This window comes from Diabrotica undecimpunctata, chromosome 1 (assembly GCF_040954645.1).
Source record: "Diabrotica undecimpunctata isolate CICGRU chromosome 1, icDiaUnde3, whole genome shotgun sequence".
Lineage (NCBI taxonomy): Eukaryota > Metazoa > Arthropoda > Insecta > Coleoptera > Chrysomelidae > Diabrotica > Diabrotica undecimpunctata.
Genome location: NC_092803.1, coordinates 84,457,811 through 84,477,984, shown reverse-complemented (window position 1 = coordinate 84,477,984; position 20,174 = coordinate 84,457,811). Strand labels below are relative to the sequence as shown.

Sequence of the window (20,174 nt, the reverse complement as noted above, 5' to 3'; positions counted from 1 at the left end):
AGTATCACTGTCCTTGAAATCTTCCTTCAACAATCTAGGCGACTCTAAGACTACAGCAACAAAAAGATTTTATTCTCTCGAAAAGAAGCTTAATACGAATTTTGAATTAAAAGATGATTACACTAGATTTATCGATGAATATTTATCCTTAAACCATATGTCCGTTTCACCCTTTTAAACCATAGGATCTGAGTTCTTTCTTCCTCATCATTGTGTCTATAAAGGCAATAAAATTCGTGTTGTTTTTGACGGTTCTGCCAATACAGATTCAGGTGTTTCTCTGAACGACATTCTTATGGTTGGACCTAATTTACAAGATGATCTTTTCACTATCATCTCACGTTTTCGTAAACATAGTTTTGTACTAACAGCCGATATAGAAAAGATGTATCGACAAATACTGATAAAGGAGGAAGAACGGTCCTTACAAAAGATCATATGGCGATCTGATCATACAAACTCTCTCGAAACTTATACTTTAAACACCGTAACTTACGGTATTGCTTCTGCTAGTTTTCTTGCCACGAGATGTCTTCAAGAAGTGGCACATATGTATGCAACCGATTTTCCTGACATATCTTCTATAATTTTACGGGACTTTTATGTCGACGATCTTCACACAGGTGGTTCTACAATAGAAGATATCAAACGCATTCAATCACTTACTTCCGAATTATTATCTCGTCATGTTTTCCAATTGAAGAAATGGAAGTCAAACGCTCCTATTTTAAACTTTGACAATCAAAATAATGTTTCCTTGGAAATTGGAGCTGACGATACTATCAAAACTTTGGGCTTATTGTGGAGTCCAAAATCTGACACTTTTCATTTCAATGTTCAACCTATAGAGCACAAGTGTAAAGTTACAAAGAGACTTATTCTTTCCACTATATCAAAAATATTTGATCCACTAGGTTTGCTTTCGGCTGTAACTATAACAGCTAAAATTATTCTCCAAGATTTGTGGAAATTAAAAATTTCCTGGGACGAAGTAGTTCCCATGGATATCTTTACGAAATGGGTTACATATCAGACTCAACTGGTTAAACTTAATCAGTTACAAATTCCTAGGCATGTAATTTGTAGAAACTACAGGTCAATTCAACTACACGGTTTTTCAGATGCATCCACCGCTGCATATGGTGCTTGCATTTATATTCGTTCATCTGAAAACTTCGAAAATTTTCGTTGTCATCTTCTTTGCTCCAAAACCAGAGTAGCTCCTTTAAAACACATCCTCACGGTACCGCGCCTAGAACTTTGTGGAGCTTACTTGCTAGTTGAGTTGATAGACAAGGTAAAACAACACATGCAATTAGATTTCGAAAAAATCACTTACTGGTGCGACTCCACTATTGTTCTAGGATGGATAAAGACTTCTCCGAGTTTGTTAAAGACGTTTGTGGCAAATAGAATTTCTCAAATTCAAACTTTGACCGAATCTCACATATGGCGTTACGTGAATACACTTGAGAATCCCGCAGATCTACTATCAAGGGGAATTTCTCCTACATCACTTATCACTTCTGAAATGTGGTTTCATGGCCGATCATGGCTAGCTAAACCAAAAACTCATTGGCCTAATAAAACATTCGAACCTTCTGAACTCCCTGAGCTTCGACCAGCATCATCCCTTATTGCAAGAGTTCACATGAAATTAGACATCATCACTAAAATATCCTCATTTGTAAAACTACAGCGCATTATCGCTTATGTATTACGCTTTATAAATAATTGTAAATTTTCTCCTAAACGAAGGAACTTCGACAATTTTTCTTGTGATGAAATAGATAATGCTTTAAAATATATAATTCGACTAGTACAAAATGAAACATTTTATGACGACTTGACACACCTTAAGAGACATGGTAACGTTGACTCTAAAAGTAAACTACTTACCCTTAATCCGTTTATCGATAAGGATAACATACTCCGCGTTGGTGGAAGACTGCATAATTCTGATTTTTATTACGATAAAAACATCCCATTGTCGTTGATTCTAAACACCACTTACTACTATTCTTGTACGAAATGAGCATCTTACCTTAAATCATTGCGGTCCTCAATTACTATTAGCTTCCATTCGTGAAAAATTTTGGTCCATTAATGGACATCAAGTGGTTCGCAAAATCGTTCGCGATTGTATTATCTGTTGTAGGGTGGCTCCTAAATTAGAAACCTATCTTATGGGTAATTTACCCTCGTCACGTCTTGTTCCCTCTAGGCCATTCTACAACGGTGGACTTGACTATGCAGGACCTTTTTTGCTAGAGGATCGATACACCCGAAATTATAAAACTATCAAGGGTTACATAGCTCTATTTATCTGTTTAGCAACTAAGGCCATACATTTAGAAGTCGTGAGCAGCTTGACCACGGGAAGTTTTCTAGCAACGTTAAAACGCTTTATTTCTCGACGCGGAAAATGCGCTTCCATCCTTTCGGACAATGGTAGTACCTTCGTTGGCGCAAAAAATGAGCTTGTCAAATTTTTTGACACCTCTAGTTCAATTATTAGGGACAATTTAACTACCGAAGGTATCAATTGGCAGTTTATTCCGCCACGATCACCTCACTTTGGAGGAGTTTGGGAGGCGGGAGTAAAATCTGTCAAATTTCACCTAAAGCGTGTCATTGGCAATACAATTCTTTCATATGAAGAATTTTCCACTGTTTTATGTCAAATTGAAGCTTGCCTAAACTCACGACCACTCTCACCAATGTCTAACGACCTTTCCGACTTACTTCTTCTTACTCCTGCACACTTTTTAATTGAATCCACATTGACCGCAATACCTGAACGGAATTTCTTAGATGTCAAGGAAAACAGCTTTAGCAGATTCCAAAGGCTTCAAAAAATGATCCAAGGTTATTGGACTAGGTGGTCCAAGGAATACATTTCATCCCTCCAGCAGCGAGTTAAGTGGAAAAAACATTTGAACAGTCTTCTTAGAATTGGAAGTCTAGTGACGGTGAAGGAAGATGGGACTGAACCCTTAAGATGGTGCCTGGGTAGAGTGACTCAATTACATGCGGGTAGTGACGGAATAGTTCGTGCAGTGACAATTAAAAATAATGGAGGTTGTTTCAAGCGACCAGTGACAAAGGTGTGCGTCTTACCCACAAATCAGTGACTTAAGCTTTAGTGAAACAAACGGTGAAACAAACTTTTAATTCAACTCGATTACTTGTTGAACCCCTGCAGGCGTTCAAGGGACGCGGCTTAAATGTTAAAACTTTCGAGCAACCCTGTACAATATACTTTTAGTTAAATTTTACCCGACCTCTAGCTTACACCCCGAGAGAGGGGCTACAGGTAGTTGCGGACAGATTGAGATTACAGTCTCATCACAACATCTTTACAATAAGGACACTAGTTTTAAATTTATACTTACGAAATATTTTACATGTGCCTTTTTTTATTTCTTCAATACAGTTTAGTTTTAGTGATTTGTTTTTGTATTATTCTACGTAAAATTCTAATAAGATTTAACTTACACCCCTTACATTCACTATAAATTTTTAGCATTAAAAAAGCAGCCATTTCTGAACGAGTTATTTGTACATTGAAGGAGAAACTTCAATGAAACTGAAATAGATATTTCAGTCCTATTGGTACTTACAAAGAAACGATATATTGCTTCAAATTACAAAAGAGTACAACAACACGAAACACAGCAAAATTCGACTTATACCTGTTGACGTTAATAAATCTAACAAAAAAGAAACTTTACGAAAATATTACTCACTTGAAAATTACCGGCCCACGAAAATTAAAAGTTACATCCCACAACATACTTGATTAAAGATATAACTAAAGCGCCTACCAGAGGAGCATTCTACGTAGAAGAATTGCAAAAAAGCAGCTAATCCTAGCATTTATTTAGTTGAAAAAGTAATGCTCAGAGCGGGGAGTGGTAGACTAAAAAGCATAAATTGCAAAAAACCTCACTTTCAGTTATTAATGTAAGTTCATCAATACGAGTTCTCAAGATAGTGGTTATAGTTCATTATTAAATGATGTGGTAGTCGCTGATTCATCATCAAACAATATTGACTATAATTCCTAATTAGACAGAGTGTTGGCAAGATTAGAAGAAGCAACTAAAAATTAAGACTTATTAGAAGCTTTTTCTCCACTTAGCAACTACATAATCAAAGTTGGTCTTTCTCCAGCTCAGCATTTCTCACCAGCCATTATTTTGTACTAGCACTCCAAATCTTTTAGAATTAGGTTAAACACCTTCAAGTGGAATGATATAATCGAAGTTTTTAAGCAGAAGATTAGTGATTTCTTTAACAATAATTATCAAGATGATTACAATCCTATCGAGTTTCAGCGTGGAGACTATTGTAAAATTAAACAAATAGTGTATGATGCAACCAAATTTATCGTTGTATCGTTGTTGTAGAAAATTAATTGTATTTTCTACAATAGTTTGTTTAATAAATAAACGATAATACTTATTATTCTCACTAATATATCTTACTAATTTAAAGAAATACGATCAGCATAACATGCCTTCTTTCTGCTGGATTGTATCTTCTGCTACTATCAGTTTTTCAGATTTAAACTATTCAAACCCAACTACCCTTAAAGCACTTTGCCTTTGCCTTCTCAAATAGAAGTACGTAAGTCAAACTTCTTATTCAGCTTCTTAAATAGAAGCAAGTAATAGTTTTTCTCACGCTTCTCAAATAGAAGCAGATTTAAAGTATAACTTATTTTATTAAATAGGTTACTATATTAAATTCAGTGTTAGTGCATCTAATATGTAAGTACCTGAAATAAATTATTCTTTCATACAGAAGAAAATCGACAGTTTTGTGCCAACATTTCATAAATGCCGGTCCGACAAATTACAGGGTTGCCGGATATATAACAAACTATTAACTTTTTTGCTCTATAAATTGCATTTAATTAGTTTTAAGAAGAACAGTTGTGAATTTGAAGAACATTTGTTTTTTATTATCTTTCAAAAGGGTGATTTGTTGGCAATTCCGATACTGCTATTTATTTGTGTAAATAATACAATAAAAATATTTCTACCTCCATTCTTATTTTAATTATTCTATTTTCAATTTTATTATTTTCTACATTATTACTAATCCGCGATTTTGCGACCTGTTGGTCGCTGTAATAAATAAATAAACAATATTTATGTAAACACGTCTTTTATTTTATGACATCAAACGTTACGTAATTGTTAAATACGGCGTCAAACGTCACATAAATGTCACGTTTTGTATCAAATGTTACGTTCTGCATCGAATGTCACATATCACATTATATTTCACATTCTGCGTCAAATGTCACGTGTGACGTTTCACAAATGCAGATTTTTTTTAGTTTGTACTAATGTAAAAGTTTTATTTTGTACTTATGATTATAAATGTTGATTTTTAACAAATTCTAATTAACATTCTAAATATTCATTTGAAAATAGAGAGATATTGATGAAAATATAATAGAGATTGATGAAGCTAATTATATAAACATACAGATAATTCCATTGGAATCAGCGAACCACAGTCCATCCGATCAGAAGGTATAAATAGGTCTGCACTTGTTTATAATAAATTAATAATAAGTTAAGCATTTAAGAAGTTAATTGTATTCAAAGCATTTATTTATAGTTCGGCAACAAGTATTTTGTATTGTATTTTTAAAAATAAAGTTTTTAAAAACCAAGTTTCCACGAAAATAAATTTAATTATATATAACAACGTCGGTTAAGTTTTTCATTTATTAATTTTTTTATTGTTTTTTGCTCAATCATTTCGGTTTCATAATGACCCCAAGGTAAAGTATCATGAGAATTTTGTTGCAAGTAACGTTTATCGTCATACGAGCTTAATGCCATTTTTTCTTGTGTTATTGTAAAAACATCATGGGCGTAGAAACGGAACGTTGATTTGGAAACGCTTTTAGTGGTTAATTCATTTAAACACTCATACTTCCTATGATATCTGTTCTAAACTTCATTTTAGTCTCCCCACTGTCTGTCAATCACCTTTTCTAACCTAGTGGAAATATTGTTTTTTTGTCTGTAATTGAAATTTATAACAGAAGATAGAATTATTATAAGCTTGTTTTTATCGTCTGCAGAATTCTCTTGGGTTTATTGGAAGTTTATTGGAGAATTTACTGAATATTACATGGGATATTTGTGAAATTTTATATGTAATAACTGCAGCAGTCAGTAGGGACTACCCACATGCTCTGGAGGCCACATAGCACATATATTTAGAAGCAAGCAGCCCATCGATGCCACAAGCATCAATTACAAATTTATTTAATGTAAAGCATTAGGCAGGTTTATTTTTGCTATTTAAATATTATTGTTTTTAATGTTAAATAAATATGATTAGTTAAATCATTGTCTTATTTATTACGAGCTAAATGTTCATGGTTTAATTGATAGTTTTAATTCGTAGTTTAAGACAAATTTGGTTTTGGCCCTTAAAACTAGGGTTATCAACTTATCACACATCGAGTTCAGGGACAAAGGACTAAAAAAGTTGAGATCTATATTACAAGAGAACTCCTATCCCACAGGGCTTTTGAATAAACTTATTTTTGGTTCTCCTTTTCCTTTCTCAGTTCCAGTTCTGACACCCAAGCTAATGAACATTTTCAAAAATATTAGTGGCTTAAAAATTGCATCTAAAAATGTGAAAACGGTATCGAAGTTTTACACAAAGACAAAGGATCCTTTAACAATACAGGAGTCATCGAATGTTGTTTATTCTATACCGTGTGCCAATTGTAAAAACGGGTACATAGGAGAATCATCTCGTAATTTTCACAGTAGAGTGATCTCACATCGCAGCGACATAAAAACCAAAAAAATAAATGCATGTGCGCTGACAGAACATGCATTAACGTTAAAACATGAATTTAATTTCGAGGATTCCTGTATTTTGGTAAAAGTATCGGACCGGGTTGTAAATAATAATAACAGTATAGGAAATACTACCGACTTTAATTATCATTCCAAAACGTACCACTCCCGTCTGTCACGTCCCGTGTTTCTTCCCAGCAGATTGTGACGTAACCGCCCTGCATGGTTGCCAATACATAACACTGTCTTATGGCTGATTTAGCTTGGCCAATCCCATAATGTATTATTTTTATAAAATATAATATTTATAAAACTCGTATAAGGCTATATAGATCACTGATAGTCCCCGTTCTCACATATGAAAACAGATGAATCCGCTCTATCCATTTTTGAAAGAAAGGTGCTACGCAAGATATTCGGAGCGGTCTGTGAGAACGGAATATGGAGGCGTAGATACAACTTTGAACTGCAGAATATCTACAAGCATACGTTTGGTGGTAAAGATATTACCACTATAATTAAGCGAAACTGCCCAGGCAGGACATGGAGCCCGGGCCCCTGAATCGAACATGATAAAAAAGATTCTAACAGCGCAACCCGTGGGAATGAGAAGACGGGGTAGACCAAAGCTGAGGTGGATGGATGGGGTAACACAAGAGTGTTAATGAGTGTGTATTTTTTGGAGGGTAGCGCGAGAATGTCTTGAAAAATGTCGTATGTCATTTGTTTACGTACAGGTTTTTATAGGTTTTAAATCTAAAGGGAGGTGTGACGTAACGTAAAGTTATTTTGTAAAAGTTTTGTAAAATAAAAGGGAAGAAAGTAATTTTATGTTATAGATATTATACCATTCCCCCCCCCCTGCGAATAAGGACGAAAACAAAAAGTGGGGACGTGGAAAATACAGGCAATAAAAACAATTCTTATGCTAAGTTATGCTAAGAGGGTAAGATATTAAAACAACTAAAAAATAGGAGGCAAAGGACAAATCTTTGTGATCGAACGGGTACAAATGCTATCCTAGGTTTGTAATTTTACAAGTCTTGCCTTATCATCATGACCAGGGATAACTTTTATTATTCGAGCAAGAGACCATTTCATGGGAGGTATGTTATCCTCCCCGATTAAAACTAAATCATTAATAAATTTAATAAAATCCTTTGTAAAAGGTATATATTTAAAAACCCAAACGGGCTGTGTTAGACAGAACGTTTTCGGAATACATCATTCCATCATCGGTGTCTAGGAGTACATGAATGTAGCCACTAAATATATGGGTAAAAACCCGTTAACAAATAATTAGTTACATTTGTTCGACATTAAATCTTATAAATACTTATGATGTTAAAGTTACCGTTGGATTAGGTAACATGGCGACATATGACTCCACGTTGAAGTTGCAAGTCCTGAGATGGTGTGTCTACGAGGACTTTATGGAAGCAACTACACACATATGGTATACAGCCAAATACAGGAACGTAGATTCCTTGTGGATTTTAAATCATTAATCTTTAAGTTTTTAGCAGGTGACACCCATTTTGCAGTCTATGGAGGTACTCAACCGACCACTGTTTCCAAAAGTGTTGCTGAATGAGGGAAAGACGTTGCCAGAAGGAAAGGCTCTTTTCTGGTACTTTGGTAATATCATATTCAGGGTAAGCTGTTAGGCTACTTACATTTGTGTCCGGGAATTGTGTGTTGTCCAATTGGAAGTATCCGGGAGTTAAACACTAAAGTTCAGAGGGATCACAAGATAAGGGGTATAAAGGCCTTTAATTTATGATAGCTTCTATTTATGTTAATACAGTAGCTAGCTCTTCAAAGGTAAATCGAGTACTATTCATAAGTCGATAGAGATAATATTTTATCGATTTCACTGCAGCTTCCCATAATCCACCCCAATGGAGACTATAGGGGGAATTAAAGTCCATTTTATTTTTATTTCGCAAGCAAAATTCTTAATGAGAGTTAAGTGGTCTTTATTTTGAAAGAAATCATAAAATTCTTTTAATTGGTTGCAAGCAAAATGAAAATTGGTAGCATTGTCACTAAAAATATTTGAAGGATTTTCTCTTCTTGAGATAAATCGCTTAAGGTAAGTGAAAATGCTTTTAAGGATAAAGAAGAAGCAAATTCTACTAAAGCTATTCTAAAAGAATAGTTTTAGTAGCCAAACAGACAAAGACAGCTACGTAAGCCTTAATAATCGGAGCTTTACAAAGCTTTGAAGTTTTAATTTGAATAGGACCGGCACACACACACCAAAATCCACACCAACATTCTCAAAAGGTCTATAAGGAGAGATCCTTACCCTTGGCAAATTTGCCATTACTTTTTGAGTGGTTTGAGCTGCAAATTTGTAACAAAGGATACAGCTTCAAATTATCCTTTTAGTTTTTCAAAGACCATATAGGGGCCAGAATTGTAATCGGATATTAGTCAAAACAGTTTGGAATCCTACATGTCCAAGACGATTGTGTTCATGTTTAATCAGTAGTTTAACTACATGATGCTTGGATGGTAATAAACGAGAGTTCTTTTGACGAATGGGAATATCGGCGTTTTGTAATCTACCGCCTACACATAATTCTGCTTGAGAATGATGGGCTTAGTGATAAAATGGGTTTGTTCGAGAGAGGTTTGCCAGACTTTAGATCAGTAATTTCTTGTGATAAAGATTGAGTTTGGATAATTTTTATTATAGAAATAAGGGCTTGATCCAATTCCCTAACTTAAAAGTGACTAGATAGTTTGATTGATGAGGTTGTAATATTCTGGATAAATCTTTGAAGATATACAAAAGAATAAAGTAGTCTTAAAAATTTAGAAAATTTTTCAAATACTTCTTGCCAGAATAAGTCTTGCATGGTTTTCTGGGAATGCGAACTCACAAGGGTTTTTTTTCTATATTTTGAGAAGGTTGAGGTTCATGATTATGTTCTAATAAATTAAAACTGGAGTATGAAAGAAAAGACGGGCCATGCCACCATAATTTGGAGTTTATAAGTTGGTCTGCTAACATTCCACAGGACAGGACGGAATATCAGCTGGGATGTCTGAAGATTTGACATATCTCCATTGACAATTTTTTGACAGCGTTGGAATTTTAGGAACTCTATTAATAACAAATGTTGTCCAACGAGAAGAGTGAGATCTGATCCAACACAAAGCAATTTCTGAATCAGACCATAAGTTAATAGATTCAAACTAGAGCTGGTTTTAAAAATTGCACAGAGTTTATTTATTAATTGATCAAGAACAACCGTAGCGCAAAGTTCAGGACGAGGTAGAGATACAATTTTAATTTACTCCAGATTTAGATCAACACAGTCAGCATGTACTTTGATACTACTGTCAGCGAAACCATGTATTTGAACTTTATTAACAGATTTGTCAAGAAATATATACTTCGGAATTTTTAATAACTTTAGTTTGGGAAACATTTAATAAACTTATTCCAATCGTGAATAAACGAAGTACTTAATGGTTTATCCCAATTTACCTTTATCAGCCATAATTGTTCCTTATCTGTTTTTAAATGCATCGCTAATCCAATTAATGTGATGGCTACTGATACAAATCCTTTTATTAGAAAATTAAAAGTAAGAATTCATAAATTAAAAAAAAAGTCAATACGAGTTAAAATTCACTTGGGTAAAAGCTCATATAGGACTTCGTGACAATGAAGTTGCAGACTCCTTAGCCACAAAGAAATCGTTACAACTGGATGGTACATCAACAGCAATTTAAGTGCTCAAGAATATTTAATGATATCTAAGAGTAATTTTAAGGCAAAATGGGAATTGCATTGGAAAAACTATTGCGTTAATAACCTCACACGATATACACTATTACATCCAAGTATTCCGACAGATTTGTGGCACCAAGAATTTGATTTTACAAGAAATGATATTGTGACCATTTGTAGGCTGAAATTCGGACATGCAAGCTTCCCTCAACACTTATATAAAATCGGTGTAGTCAACACCGAACTTTGTAAAACTTGTAATGTGGTTTGCGACTTAGATCACATTTTTTATGCTTGTAGTAAATTTGAAATACAAAGGCAAGAACTTATTCATAGTTTATTATTGCCAAAATTATACCCCCCTTTCAATCTACTTTATTTGATATAATTAAATATGTACAAGGTATATAAAATTATTCTTAAGTTTATTAAAATGTGTAACTTAAAACTTTAGTGTAGGTGTTAAGCTCGTTACCTCTGTTGAATCGCCAAATATTTCAACTTTTTACCTATACTTTTCGTGGTCTACACTTTCTGTCTGTGAGTTTCCTTGAATGAGCCCTAGGTGCGACAAGTATTCCTAGTTCCTCTCCCATCGTGGTCTTCTTTTAATTTCCAGAATTGTAGTGTATTTAGTTTAGTTAGAATAGGTTAATTTAAGTGAACGTTATTACACATTTGCTGCTGGCTGGATGAGCACTTAGAATAGAAAAGAGGCACTTAGAAGAATAGAAATAGCCTTGCGTTTTGTGAGTGCAGTTTCGGGAATTATTTCAGGAAATGAGACGGACAAAGTTATCAGAGATTTGATGCCAAGATAAGCCTAAGATCTTGTTTGGGGAATCAGTTAGAGAAAAATCGTAAGGTTCTTTAGATTAAATTTCGTTGGATAGGTTAAAAAATTGAGAGGAATTAGAGTGCCATTTGTGTAACTGAAATCCAGCGTTATCAGTAACTTAGTGAGTTGGTGATATGATAATTCCAAATCTTCAAGGGAGTTAACACCGTACAATATGTCATCCATATACGTATGATTTAATATTATGTTTTTTTTCATAGGGTAATTTTTACCATCTCTAATAGCAATTTCATTGAGAGTGCGAGTAGCTTCATAGGGAGCCCAATTATTGTCATAGGTAACCGTCAAAAGCTCTATGCAACTAAGAGGCTTGTCGGGAGAGTCTCGCCAGAGAATATTTTGCAAAAATGTTTGCGTAGGGTTTATCTTAATCTGCCTATACATTTACTGTATACTTGCAATAAACACAGTTGTACTGCCGAAATCTAACCAAAAGATCAAACAGTTTAGGCTGTACAGTGCAGCCTTTAAGGATTATGTCATTGTGGGAGTAGCCAGTAGTTAAACTAGAAGCGTCAAAAACTACTCTTAGTTTTGTTGAAGCACTGTTGTCCTTTAAAACACAGTGGTGTAATAGAAAATATTTAGAGGTAGCGTTTGTTTCCAAAGAGAAATGTATGTATTGAGCGTGTCCCAGTTGTACATATTTATCTATGAATTTTTTATAATTTTTCAAGAGGTTTGGATTTAAGTGTAAACCATGAATGTGTTGCTTGTGTGAGTCCATTTCAAATAGGTAAAAGAAATAAAATAAGACTTACTCACAATCAATTTAATTTTACTACCGAAACGACCGGTTTCGCTTTCTACACTTTGCAAAGCATCTTCAGGTCAAACGGTACAAAGTAAATTAAATGCTGAAATTATAAAAAGCCCATATTAGGGTGCTGTCTTATAAAGATAAAGATCAAAAAAGGTTATAGTAATTATGCCAATATTACATGTCTGTGTTTATTAATATGCATAAAATTGATTAAGCAGACAAAGTGAAAACCCACAAATTGGTAAGAGATAATCTATTGAATTGTAATAAATTAGTAACAAACAAAATACTACTTACATGCCGGTACAAGAATTTTAAGTTAATGATTCGTAATACATAGTTCAAACTATGCTGTATTGCTGATGATGGGTGATCTTCGGTTAATATTGTAACTGACAATTAACGAGGAAGTTTCTTAAGGGGAGAGATTTTAACAAATGAAATAGGAGTAAGGTATATGTAATTGTTTGTTAAATGAAAGTGATGTTTTATATTATTTAAATTATTAAGTTGTAATATCTTTTTAATGAGTCAATTCACCACTATAATTATTAATCTTGAACTAAAACGCTTAAGAAAAATGTTGATAGTTTTTTAACTATAGAGTTATCGAATGTGTATTTTTTTGAGAGTAGCGCGAGAATGACTTGAAAAATGTCTGATGTCATGCGTTAACGTACATGTTTTTAAAGGTTTTAAATCGAAATGGAATCATGACGTAACGTAAAGTTATTTTGTAACAATTTTGTAAAATAGGGGAGAGTAACCTAAAACGGGACGGTAACCTAAGATGAGACACGTAATTTGCCCGTCTATTCTGTGAGGCTACTGACATCTACCGTCCCGTGCGGAAACCTTCCTTCAGTATGAACAAGTTTTACGAATATCGGCCATCATCGATCTCGCAGTGTCCTGTGAGAAGCCGTTGCTTGTTATCGTGCCATTCGTTAAAATATTCTGGTTTATTCGAGGCGTGTTTTTACTCGGAAAATGTAAGTGCGTTTTATTTCTTTATTTGGCATAACATTAGGTACTTTATACTGTACATATTGCTATGGTTGCATGATTTTATTTTCGACTGCTGATAAGTAGGGTTATGAAATTTTTTTGTATATTCATTATTCCTAAGATGGGACAGAAAGAAGTTTCCTAAGTCGAGACGTCCCATCTTAGGTAACTTATTCTATTTTCTTCTCTTATATTTGGTATGCATTACAATAAAAATAAAACATATTTTTATAAAGTGTTATCGGTTAGTAGGGTTATTTAAAGAGTTACTATGTGAATAGTAAACAGCATTTTTTCTTGTTTCTAGATGCCCAACTTAGAAAAATACAAATATGTTAGAAAAACCAATCGCGGCAAGTGGTCTCAAACAGATATGTCGCAGGCGATTGTCAAGGTCCATAAAGGAGAGCTTTCCATCAGAGACGCGGCAGAACGTTACAATGTGCCAAAAAGTACCCTCGCAAGAAGAACGGGAAATAAAAATAAAACGGTACAGAACAGCGAAAAACATCTGGGCAGATTTCGTAGCGTTTTCAATGAACAGCAAGAACAGGAAATTATAGCATACGTTTTGGAAATGGAATCAAGATTCTTTGGAGTTTCCTATAAAGAACTTCGTCGATTAGCCTTCGATTTCGCTGCAATTAACGGCATCCCCAACAACTTCAACCAAGTGACAAGAATGGCTTCCAAAAAATGGCTCTATTGTTTCCTGTCCCGTCATTCGAACATTTCTCTTAGAAAACCAGAAGCAACGTCCTACGCAAGGGCGACGGGCTTCAACAAAAATGCTGTCTCGACATTTTTCAAAAATTTAGAAGCCATCTTTGCCAAGTATGATTTGTCTCCTGATCGAATATGGAATGTGGATGAGACAGGAGTAACAACAGTACAAAAGCTTTTTAAAGTACTAGCTCAGAAAGGTAAACGACAGGTAGGAGGGCTAACAAGTGCCGAACGAGGAGTGAACACCACACTCGTCTGTGCAATGAGTGCGACGGGAAATTTTCTAGCACCAGCATTTATTTTTGCTCGTAAGAGGATAAAACCTGAGCTTATGGATAATGCTCCCAATGGAAGTGTAGCATTTGCTCAAGATAAGGGCTGGATGGACCGCGACGTTTTTTTGAAATATTTGAAATATTTTGTGGATAATGTAAGACCTACTGCCGAAAAACCAGTCCTATTAATATTAGACGGTCATGTCTCGCACACCAAAAGCTTAGACGTAATCAATTTTGCAAGAGAAAACCATCTTATCCTTTTAAGCTTGCCTCCTCATTGCACGCACAAAATGCAGCCATTAGATGTGTCATTTTTTAAACCTTTTATGACATTCTACGACGCTGGGCTAAATAGATGGATGAAAAACCACCCTGGACGTACTTTTGGCATATATCAGGTTGCTGCAGCGGTAACTGATGCTTTTTCACAGGCAGCCTCTGTTAAAACTGCTATGAATGGTTTTAGAGCAGCTGGCATATGGTCATACAACCCCGACATATTTCAGGAATACGAATTTGCCCCAAGTAAAACGACAGAATTACCTTTGGAAGAAAACGACAGAACTGAAGCCCCTCCCCCTCTAGTTATTGAAAGTAACACCAATGAAGTGTCCATTCTGGGTAAAGATCAGTCACTAAATATCCCGAATAAGAAAAAATCAAAGGAAAACGCTGGAATCTTAAATAATCCACAACCTTCAACATCAAAAATCCAGGACGAAAGTGAAAAATCTCAGAAAAAGCATATCAGCATATTGCAGATAAGTCCTGTTCCAGTAGCCCGGAGCAGAAAAAAGAAAATGAATTCTAATAGGTCCCTACCATCAACCATTCTTACTGAGTCTCCGTATAAAAATGAACTTGAAGCGAATGAAAATACAAAAAATAAAAGTGGAAAAGGCAAAAGAAAGCTAGACTCAGAACAAAAAAAAGAGCGCGAAGAAAAGGAGTTGTGTGCAGTGTGTAAATGTATTTACGCATCTAGCAAAGAGGACTGGTATCAGTGCAAAAACTGTTGCCTTTGGGCAAATGAAACTTGTGGAATTTTAGATGAACTTTATTTCACATGTATCAACTGTTGTACTTAGTGTCCCTTTTTGAGTAACCCCATGTCCCATTTTAGGATATAGGTTGCCTAAAATGGGACATTTGCAAAGTTTTTTGCATTTTAAATTAGAAAAAAAAGTTTTGTTTTTTTACATATTATCTATGAAAATGTTTCTTGTCAATGTTATAAAGTTTCTGTTTCCATATTTTGTTTTTTCATTTGCCTTAATGATTGTTTAAAATTCGTTGGAACAAAAAAAGTGTCCCATCTTATGTTACTCTCCCCTAAAAGGGAACAAAGTAACTTTAGGTTGGAGATATTCCAACAGTTTGGAATAGTCGTAATCTTGACTTTTGATAATGTTAGTGGTTCTTCTTTAATTATTGTTGTCTTGGAATTGGTGTAACTTCGTTATTGGTTCGTAGTTTACATCCAGGCGGTAACTTAATTTGATAGGTCCCCTCGAGTATTTCAGTGGTGGTGCAACAGGCAGATACTTTCGTAGCCTTAGGAAAAACATTGGTCACCATACTTTACTTGTAACCATATATTTAGTTTTGTGGATGTTTAAAGACAGCTAAATTTTCTCATTCTATGTCAACTGTATTGATTTGTTTCTGAAGGTCGTCGATGTTTCCAGCTAGAATCACAGTATCGTTGGCATATCTGATATTTTTAATTATTTCTCCTACGATAATTACTTTTGATTTTTTAAAGCGTCCATACATATATTCTTATAATACACATTAAAGGGGGTACGACAGAATATACAACTGTCTGATTCTCTGTCGTTTGTACTAATAATGTCTGTTTACTTTCAGTAAAATTTGGCAGTAAGTTTGATGTCTTTATTATTTGAACGCTCTTTAAGGCGGTAATTAATTTGGTATGCTGTACGTAATCCAATACCTTTTCAAAATCCATGAAGCACATGTATATGTGTTTTCTTACTTCCCAACATATCGTTGTGTTTCCATAGAAAAAAGTGCTTCCCTAGTTCCAAGGCACCTTCTGAACCCACACTGCTCTTAACAAAATATTTCTTCAGATGTATTGCTAATTCTGTTTAGAAGGATATGCAATAATATTTTAACGGCATAGTTCATTAAACTAATGAGTCTGCAATCGCAAAATTTCTTAACGAGCTGAATATTAATTTGAAGAAAACTAAATGTATAGCCATGACTAAATCAGCAGATGCAAACATCCAATCGATTATTGAAGATGCTGTAATTGAGAGTGTGTATACCTACAAATACTTGGGAACATAGATAGATAGAAACATCAAATTTGTCTTTGTTGTCAATATATAACGTTAGACCTACGCCCAAGGATGCTTCGGTGTTACGTTTTCTCTACTCTTTTTTATGGCTTGAATACTAAATAATTATGCACTAGTACTTAAATGCACAGCTTTACGCACTAAAATAATAAGTGCATATAATTAAGTTGGGTCATTTGAATTTTGGTATTACAGAAGAATCCTATCATGGATTCAAAGAATGTCAAACGTGGAACTAGATGGATGGAAAATGAAGTGGAAATAATATTAACTATTAAAAGACGAAAACTTGATTACTTAGACCTGTGGTGAGTATAAGAAAATCCCGGCTTAAAAACTTGAGGGAATGGTTTGTATGTAATAGTGAAGAATTATTTAGAGCGGCTTCGGCAGTCAACAGGGTCCGCATGAGCTTCCGCAAATGAGCGCTTTATTATCAAATAAAAAACAATGTTTTAAAATAAAATAAGCCTAACATACTCAAAGGATAGAAGAAGGTTTGAACTTATTTTTTAATATTAATAAAAAATGATTTTTAAGGAATATCTATGTTGAAATTGAAACAAGTCATTTTATTCTAAAAAATATATTCCTACTTAATGTTTTAAAATAAATTAAAATCTTAAACTAATGGTTTGTTTTCTGTATTTGAGTACAGCATTGATAATAGTCCAGTGGCTAAAACAAAATATACATTATAAATATATTTTAATTTAAATATAAATTTATCAAAAACTATCCTAATTTTTTAGGTCAAAAACATAGTTACAAGAATTATTACACAAAGATTTACATATTTTTAGAATGCTTTAAAAATATAGCTCTTAAATATTATTGAAATATAGAAGTTTCCTTACCAGATGCAAATATTCCTATAAATAAAAATGGAGGTAAGCATCCCATCTGAACTAAGTAGGGAAAAATTGCATTTCCTAGAGTAGTACCGAAACGCTGTGCTGTTAGATGAATTGATAACGCTATTGTTCTAAAAATAAACACAAATTAGTTACTATATAGATCTAAATTTATAATTTATAAAAAAGACAATCTTAATGTCAGTCAATCTTTTTGGGATACCTACTTCCCGGATTCACTCTTGATTTCCATTCTAAAGTTTTTCTAGTCCATTGTATTTAATTCTGAATATATGTTCTACCCACCTACATTTAAGTTTAACTATGTGCTATATAATATCATATACATCAATTCTACGAATTTACCGTGTCACTTCGTTTCCTATTCTGTGACTCCAAGTTATGCCCAATAATGATTTCCTCATTATTGTGTCCCTTATAGTTTACATTCAGATGTGTTTGTAAAATTAAGAATGGGCAGAGTATCTTGGTTTTGTACTTTTTATCTGTGGATGTGATTTATGTCAATGTTGGTTTGTTATAGGTATACAACATCTTGTAGAATTCTTAAACTATTTTTATTATTGATTCTCTGTTTGTTGTTACATTACCACATTTATCGCTTAGATTTCATTTCTACTTAGTGCTACTTTTCATTTCATTACTTTCACGCTTCTATTTTATTCTATCGTTTGTACAATTCTTTTGTTTTGAAATTTTCTAATATCTCTTCTCTTGGCATTCGATATTTCTTTATTAAGTGCCCTTATTTGTTGTGGATCAATGTTTCTTTCACTTTGTAATTATTTTCTTTCTTTTATTATGGTATTGTTTCTAAAACAATCTTTAAATTTCGTTTAATGATTGGACAGAATCATGATTGTGCTAGTTTATCAGCTATTTATTTGTTCGACTCATTTACATCGCTTGTCGATATATAGTGTTCAAGGGTATGTTCTGTACCTGCTACATTTCATGTGGGTGCTCAGTGCAAATACTTCTTTTTAACATATAAATGGGTTGATATATATTCTAATCAATCAGCAAAAAACACTAACTTACCTTAAAGTTGTTGGGAACAATTCTAAAGTTATAGTCAGTAATAGGTTTTCCGGTACACTTCCAACAGCTGTTCCAGCTGCCGATAAAATGGTTACAGCTAGTGAACTCCTAGCAAAGTAAATGCAAAACATACATGTGGCACTAATGAATGTTAAAATAACTAAAAGAAAAGAGAAAAAACGTGTTTAATTTATATGTTTACCTTTGGTTTATTATTGCAATAATAAACTTGATGATGAAATAACACATTCATCCAACTGTAAGTTTTATTGATTCGTATCTTTACTAAGAATCTTATAATGGTGTAGTATTTTTTACAGCTCGGGAATAATTTTCTCATGTATCCTTCTAATATTTTTTTCTGTCACTCTCGGATACCCTGTATCTTTTTTTAGTAGTATTCCCAATTATCGAACGTTGACGACCAAATTGGTTTGAATAATTTTGTTTGTTGTGACGGGTAGCTCTATTATACACCAGATTTAGTAAAATGCAAATAAATGTATGTATATATATGTGAGTATATATATATATATATATATATATATATATATATATATATATATATATATATATATATATATATATATATATATATATATATATATATGTATGTAACAAGATTATACTTGGCAACCCTGTCAACCATTGTGACGTCATGTGACGTAGGATGCTGTCAACGGTTGTCTGCCATATTAATTGGCATGGCATTGTCATATTGTCTATATAACAACCAACATGTGTGTATCTGTATAATGTAGTTTTAATAATGTCTATTGTTTTATTTTTCATCTGAATACACCACATCAAGCAATGTGTTTTATTATCATTTACATCAACCTATGCGTTGCTACCTATTTGCAGTGAAGTTATTACGAAATAAACCCTTATTTCTCGAGAATCACATCCCAACCTAACCATCCCCTTAAACCTGGCGTCCCAACTAGTGGCCGAGAATGAACATTATTTCGTAAGTGTTAAAGTGCTTTTGATACCGTAGATTTCGCTGTAAGTATTTTTTTGAATCATTAACTCTACTTTCACAGAATGGCACCATCCATTTCGCGCGGTTTTACGCTTGTCCATGCCGGCATATCGATTTTGGATCGACGTGATCATGTCGTTTTCGTTTGTCGTTCTACGCAGTGTTGCCTATGTCTAACCTAATTTCGTAGTTCTTCAAATTTTTTCAACATTTTGTTGCCAATTGTAAAATTTTATCCAATTTGTTCAGATTTTCTATTAAAATATATAATTATACAACTTTTTCAATAAGTTTCAATTTTCAATTTCAGTTTTACAATAAAATAATTTTATTGCATATTTAGTGATATTTCGTTGTCTGTTATATCTTGAACAATGCAGAAAGCCAATTCACAAAATCTTACAGGAGAGTGTTCTGCTCCTACTATGATGACAATGTCTCAAGATTAGTTTCAATCTTTACTTTCAGTGCTTACTAATTCTAATAAACAAGTATCTGAAGATCTTTTGGTACAAATCAGAGATCTTACGAGAACTCCTACACATATGTCAGGTGGAAATTTAATAATCACTTTTAAGGACTGCTCCCAAATAAGTGATGAGAATGCTCTTCGTGGTTTATCCATGCTGCTTAATGGTTTTGCTGCTACATGGTGGCAAGGTATTAAAAATACAGTTCTCACATGGGAAGATGCTGTACAGGCCTTAAACGATGCC

General features: G+C 33.7%; 3 protein-coding genes across 3 annotated transcripts in view; 2 read left to right on the top strand and 1 right to left on the bottom strand.

Moving 5' to 3' along the window:
* Positions 1–385: 385 nt before the first annotated feature.
* On the top strand, positions 386–2,035 carry LOC140432782 (uncharacterized). The gene has a single exon (XM_072520891.1). It carries the CDS (start codon positions 386–388, stop codon positions 2,033–2,035), a length of 1,650 nt encoding a protein of 549 aa, XP_072376992.1.
* A 151-nt stretch (positions 2,036–2,186) lies between these two features.
* On the top strand, positions 2,187–3,134 carry LOC140432774 (uncharacterized). The gene has a single exon (XM_072520878.1). The coding sequence runs from the start codon at positions 2,187–2,189 to the stop codon at positions 3,132–3,134; it is 948 nt and encodes a 315-aa protein (XP_072376979.1).
* Positions 3,135–17,105: 13,971 nt separating this feature from the next.
* Positions 17,106–20,174, bottom strand: part of LOC140439493 (synaptic vesicle glycoprotein 2B-like) — a 131,040-nt gene continuing 127,971 nt past the window's right edge. The window contains exons 9-11 of the mRNA XM_072529444.1: positions 18,474–18,633; positions 17,415–17,542; positions 17,106–17,235 (exon numbers count right to left, since the gene is read on the bottom strand). Coding sequence (XP_072385545.1) covers positions 17,180–17,235; positions 17,415–17,542; positions 18,474–18,633 — 344 coding nt within the window. The 3' untranslated portion in view covers positions 17,106–17,179. The remainder of the gene's footprint in view (positions 17,236–17,414; positions 17,543–18,473; positions 18,634–20,174) is intronic.

What these genes read in the sequence shown, in the direction of transcription:
- LOC140432782 (XM_072520891.1), top strand. Translation starts at nt 386, where the DNA reads ATGTATCGACAAATACTGATAAAGGAGGAAGAACGGTCCTTACAAAAG.
- LOC140432774 (XM_072520878.1), top strand. Translation starts at nt 2,187, where the DNA reads ATGGGTAATTTACCCTCGTCACGTCTTGTTCCCTCTAGGCCATTCTAC.